The sequence below is a fragment of the mitochondrial genome of Spinacia oleracea (genome assembly GCF_020520425.1).
Source record: "Spinacia oleracea mitochondrion, complete genome".
Classification (NCBI taxonomy): domain Eukaryota; kingdom Viridiplantae; phylum Streptophyta; class Magnoliopsida; order Caryophyllales; family Amaranthaceae; genus Spinacia; species Spinacia oleracea.
In genome coordinates, this window is record NC_035618.1 from 211,431 (window position 1) to 217,946 (window position 6,516).

The 6,516-nt window shown below is 45.6% G+C and overlaps 1 protein-coding gene across 1 annotated transcript.

Annotated features, from left to right (window-relative positions):
- Positions 1–2,436: 2,436 nt before the first annotated feature.
- Positions 2,437–6,242, reverse strand: nad2 (NADH dehydrogenase subunit 2; one part of a trans-spliced gene, as the record gives it). Coding sequence (YP_009414537.1) covers positions 2,437–2,628; positions 4,116–4,670; positions 6,084–6,242 — 906 coding nt within the window.
- Positions 6,243–6,516: the final 274 nt, after the last annotated feature.

Below are 6,516 nucleotides of genomic sequence, written 5' to 3' on the forward strand. Positions count from 1 at the left end.
GCTAACTGCGGTACGAAGTTATCGACAGGGAGAGGAAGGGAAGGACTGTAACAGCTGTCGAATGAGACTTTTGACTGTAAAGGAGAATCAAGGTTTGAAGACGCTCGACCTGCGGGAGAGGAGCGGTAGGAACCACTCGCATATAGTAATGAAAATCAAGGAGAGGAATAAGCAATTAGTAGGGAGTTTGGGTTCTCTCTTACATCTAACCTAGGTAAGTATCTTGGTGTTCCATTACTCCATGAGCGCCGAAATTCGAAATATATTGTTGATAGAGTTCGGGATAGATTGAGTGGATGGAAAATCAACCAGCTTTCCTTGGCGAAATGACTGACTGAGTAAGGTCGGCCCTACCCACGTATACAATGCAAACGGTTAAGCTGCCAACATTGCCTTGTGAAGAGATTGAAGCTCACAGTAGATCTTTTATCTGGGGGTCTACGAATGAGAAGAAGAAGCCCCATCTTGTTAAGTGGGAGCAGGTTTGCCAACCAAAGGTTAATGGGGGTTTAGGCATAGGGAGGATGAGTCAGAATAATGAAGCTTTTCTTATGAAGCTCGGGTGGGGAATATTGACTCTTCCTAATGCGCTATGGGTTAAGGTGTTACGTAGTAAATACATGAGAAAGAAGGTTGGTGTTCCTCAACCCGTGGCCAAAAGTAGTGATTCGCCTCTTTGGAAAGGAATTTTCAAGGTGTGGGATTATTAAATGCGCTGAAAGCGGTGACTCGACTGAAAGGATAGGGATGAAGTGGGTAATTGGCAATGGGCGGATTCTCAATTTATTGAAGGATTCATGGTGGATGGGAAAAACCCTTGATAAAGCTATAGCTGCAGTTCCTCAAGAGGACTTGTCAAGATGCATGGCTTATTTTGTTGATGAGAATGGGTGTTGGAAGTGAAATTGAAGCATCTCTTACCAGTTCGTGTCTTAAAATAGCGGGCATTACCTTCTATCTTATTCTTCCGAAGGCTAGTTAATAAACCAAACCCTGTTGACAGCGGATATGCGACATCCCTTGGAAAGTTGGGATGAGCTGCCGGTCTCCATATTCATCACTTCGAGCTCGCACAATGGTGCGTAGCTTGCCCACACGAAGAAGAGTAAGGGTATAAGATATTCTTTCCTAAACACCTAGTATTCAAACAAAGGTTAGCGATCGGACGCATTCACCTACTAGAGCTCCTTCTCAATCCCATTCGCCTTTAGGTGTGATTCAAAGAGGCCGCGGTAAGGCGAAGAAAAGATTCGCGTGGCTTTGAAGGGCGGGGAAATAGAGAAAGTTTCTCATTAAGCAGCATTGGCCGTAGAAAGAAAATATTGACGGTGACTGACCAGACTTAAAGGAATCGATACCTTGGTCTTCCTGCAGTGCTATAGTATAGGCTTTTGACTCTCTCTCAGAACAGAAGAGAACAACCACAGGAATGAGAAAACTCGTAGAGGGATGTTGATTCGAGCAGGCAGCAATACAGCATCGGCAGCTTTCTGACACTCATACTGCCAATCAGCTATTACCTTCTGGCTTTCTCTTCTATAAAGGGGGCTTGAAAGATGTAATTCGTTCTTAGCTGTCCTACCTTCTTCTATAGATATAAAGGGAACTAGCGGTCCAGTGCTGGTAGTTGAATAAGGCCGGGCCAATATGAGCTGAGCTGCTATTAGCTATCTTTGCCTTCCTTCCCTCACTTTAATTGGGATAAGGCCTGTAAGCTTCTTCTTTGATAGCTAGATATGACTCCGGTAGTTTCTCTACTGAAATCCCTGAGTCAGGTTGTTCCTGTCGGGTTATACAAGATAGGACAGAAGAGATTCAATCGATCAAGTGATAACCGAAGATAGGGTCCATCCACTTCAGTTCCTTTCTATGGCCATAGTTCAAGCAGAGAAAAGGCGGGAAACCCGTTCCATAATGGATCCCCAAGTAGCTACTGTAGGGTGGTCGAAGTAGAATGAATGAGAACAAATCATGATCTATCAAGCTCTTTTCACTTCAATCGCTAGCCTGTAATCCAGCCTAACAGACTGAAGCAAGGAATCCTAGAGTTCCCAAAGCTTCGTTTAGGAGACTAGCTTTCGCCTACGAATCTCTTTTAAGTAAAGTACAATATCGACTTGAATGAAACTATAGCACTGAGGTAGTTGACTTGCTAAAGCTCGAAGTTGAGCTTAAGCGAAGCTTTCGGTATGTAATCGCTAAAGCGAAGCTTAAGTTGACTCGCTAAAGCTATGCTTTTGGCAAAATCCTCCTTTTTTTTTCCTGACTTGTTCCAAGTAAGTGAATTGGCATTACCTTATGATTTGAGTCCATAATAACTGGCAGGTTTCATTAATGAAAATAAAAGCGGAGGCCCACCATCTGTTAGCATTGTGGTTTGGAATCGATTCTTTATCAATGGCCCACCCTTTCTTTGAACCTTGTCAATGATCGAACTTAAAGATATAAACTGAGTGCCATTTGATGAGTAACTGAGAACAAGGGAGAAGGATATGGAAAGGATGAAGTAATGAAAGAGGAAGTAATTGCTAGTAGTAACGACTTGTCACGATCCATTGGTTCATATAGAATCCATGTCCTAGGTGTATCAAAAAACATTCTTTTCACTAAACGTATATAATAAAATAGAGTGAAAGGGTCCACTCCGAAACCAAGAGGGTACTAACTAACAGCTGAGTCCTCTCCGAACCGCAGGAGATAGTTTCCCATCATACGGCTCACCAACTTCACTTGCCTCTATGGGAGGCTCGCTCCGGGCAGGTTCGGATCACTTACAATACACGGCTCTACGAAGGAAGGGCTTGGGTTAGGAGCGTTTTCAATATGATTCTTTTCCCTTATTTGTTCGATGAAAAATTCGAGACGAAAAAGGAACCCCTCTTTTCGACTGGGAAATGCGAGTCTCTTTTGTCCACTTTCCCTATCCCCCCCCTATCAAAATGATCAAAAAGGTCACAAGATTATTATTCCCGTGTTTGATCTCTTCCATCCCTGCCCTGCTCGTTGTCACCTATGTTGAAGAAAGGTTTTGAACCCCGTAGAGAATGAAGAAGGGCCAAGGATCTTCCTCTCAACATTCTCGAGGCTCCACTCTCCCCCCTGAAAAAGTCAGGCCCCGTTACGTTAGCCTGGGCGAAGATAGGGAGAAAGAGTAGAAGCAAGCTACCTTAGCTCTGCCAGGCACTGGACAGGGGTTAGCTCTGTAAATGTGTAGAGCCAAGTGTAGTGTGGTGTAGTAGTAGGCACTTCTAGGCCCCTTCCCCGCTACTGGATCACTCCAGTGCTTCGGGTACTACGGACCCTCTGCCATCCACATTGCAGCAAAGCCGTTTCATGAGCGGGGGGGCTAAGCGCAGTTCTTTGAATCAAACGTTGAATGAAATCGATTCTTTTTGAGATATCAAAATCGAAATCGGATAGGATAGACGGATAGATCTATCTTTCTATTCATATAGATTCAAAAAAAAGAGATTTTTGAAGTAGCGTAGCAAGAGAAGCCCCAAATCCTTGATTTGGCCAGGAAAGACTGCACTGCTTTGGGCCCGCGAAGGGAATGAGCTCGGCTGCTTCTCTTCCACACTTCTTTTTTTCTGTGTCCGTTCCGCATGCGCTTTGCTCTCTTCTTATTCTTCATTGGACGGTTTGGATGGACTTCGCCGTTCTTTCCCAACTAAAATAGAAAAGGCTGTATCACATCGAGATGTCGATTCGTTTTCCGCCCTCAATGAGATGGGGAATTTTGAACCTCCCATTTATGAAGACTTTTGGTTTCTCTTTCTGAATTGAGGCCCGGCTCGCGTCGTTCCAACAACCGGCGGGGAGCACCTCAGTATACGATCGTGCGCAGTAACTGGGAGTCCTATTACACCTAAGGCCAACTAAAATTCACCAAACCAGGGTTCATCTCGTGTAGTGATTGTGGACTCGTACAAGGATATTGAGTAGACAGACGGTTGATGTATCAGACTCGACCCTATCTTTCGTAGCATGCATTCCCATCCGTGTCGCAACTGATTCGGTAAGCTACGTGTCCGGTGCACGGAGAACTGCCTTCGGTCCCCAAACTGACTTACTCGTGGCAACCTTCCGGCCGCCCAACAACCTATAACGCTAGTCACTATTCCCACTGGGGCTAGGAAGTAAGCCCCACAACCCAAAGCGGCGAAGAACAAATAGAATTTACTACAAAAGCCGGCTAACGGGGGTATTCCTGCGTATGAGAACATAGTAATAGAGAAGGTAATAGCCGAAATAGGATTCGTTTTGGCTAGAGCGCCCAAATCCGCTATATATTTGACACGTGTTTGCCGTAATGCTGAAACTATAGCGAATGCATCTATCGTCATTGATGCATAAATAAAGAGACCAATTAGTAGTGATTGAATTCCTTCTATGGTTCCACATGAGAAACCTGTACGAATATAACCTACATGTCCAATTGAACTATGAGCTAGAAGTCTTTTTACTTTCGTTTGGGCCATGGCGGCCAGTGCTCCTAAGATCATAGAAGCAATGCTGCAGAAAAAGAAGATTTGTTGCAATGTAGCTCCATAGGAACCATAAATAAAAACACGTAAAATATTAGCAGAAATAGATATTTTAGGCGCAATAGAAAAGAATGCTGTAACCGGGGTGGGTGAACCCTCATAGATATCAGGTGCCCACATATATAGAGTCAAAAAAAAGATTGAGTCCGAAGGGGAGGGGGGTTTTCTTCGGGGCTCGATAGATGGAATAGATAGGGCCCCAAAAGTTTTGAATTCGCCGCTAGGGAATTCACACGAAAGGGAACGAAGAATTCTCAACGAAAAAAGTGCTCTCTGAACCGAACGTGAAAGTTGTTTTCCATCAGACGGCTGTTCCCGTAACTCCACTCTCGACTTGGATTATAGATCCAAAAAGGTCCGCTCTCGGCCATTCCACACGCTGCCTAGCAGAGGCGTGGTTATCTGAAGTGGATTCTCTCTTTTGTAGTAGATGCCGAACCTGCTGCTCTATTGACTAAGAAGGGAGCGGACGCAGCAGCTACATGGACCCCTTCCTTTCTGTTGTTGCCAGCGCTTTCCCGGGCCGAGCCTGAATTCTTTATTATATAAAAAAGAAAAGAGCGAGCAGGCAACAAAGGCTGCTATCCCAATAGGCCAGCGAGCGGAACGAGGAGAAGGCCCGAAAATCATACCACCGCAAAAAGCGTGTTCCCTTCTTTCGAAAGAAAGATGGAAATTCTCGGTCTTCTTCGTTTTCGATGAAAAACTAAGAAAATATCGATCTCCGACTTTCCTTCCTTCCAAAAGCTCCATAAGCTTCTAATAAGCGACTTCATACCAAGTAGCGAGTCAAAAAAAGCTTCGCTTAAGCGACTACATACGTAAAGTAGGTAAAGTAGGCATACGAATTTCGCTTTGCCTTAGACTCTTTTGGAACAAAGCAAAGAAGAAGGCAGAATGGAGAAAGGAAAGGGACAAGGGCGGTCTTGCTTGGCTCGAAGGCTGCTGGTTCGGGGGTAGGGTACAGTACTAAAGGTCCTCGGACTTCCAGGCGGTTTTTCTTTTAGGCAGCTGTTTACCGTTGGATCTCGCCAATACAGCCTCCTATAGTTTTCGATACCGAGATATCTATTTTTTTCATTGTTCCCAGGGATTTTTTGGGTAATCTGCTCCCATACTGCAAACAGTCAAATCTGAACCTTGTCGCTCTTCTTTCTTTCCTCGCGGGCAGGAAGCACACCAGCAGCGTGCATTGCGTGATTCTACTGTGTTTTTTGCACTTGACTGGGTGGACAGTTGACCGGAAGAGAACTTCGATTCGCCCGGCCAGCAGGCGGGCGGCGTGCTTATCTTGTGTGACAACACTAGAGAGCGAGTGGCTCTTCTAGGCGGGCAGCTGTGTGACAACACTGGAGAGAAAGCGGCGCTTTCGTTTAACATGCTATGGTCTCAACGCCCTTACGAGGTAGTGATGAGTTTCACGCGCTCTAAGCCCGGCCCGGCCCGCGCGCGGTTAGGAAGATTGGCCGCAATCTGAGCGGTACCACCCACCCTACCCTACCACTTATAGGCGGCCGTCCGTCCTACAGCCGCCCGAAAAGGAACTGCAGTGATCTTGAATAGGGATCCTACAGCGATAAAAAGAATCCCCATAAAAATACCACTAGATCGAACACCAGTGATTTCGTATCCGGTCAAAATCTTGGCTAATTGATCGAAATGGGTAGCTCCTGTAGACCCATAGATCATGGAACAAATAGGGTGGGTAGGCCCAACCACCACACTACACGTATAGACGCGAACCCCCCTCGTTACCGTACGTGCGACTCTCACCGCATACGGCTCGCACAAAGACTCCTAAATCCATCCCGAGCCTTTTCTTCCACCTTTCCTCTCCAATCCTCGATCAAACTTGCGTTCTCCAGGCGCTATGAAATGGGGGTCTTTCCATAAGCATAGCTTTAGCGTGTAAACAAAAGCTTCTAATAAGCGACTACGTTCCTTCGCCTATCGTATGTATCGGCTTGGC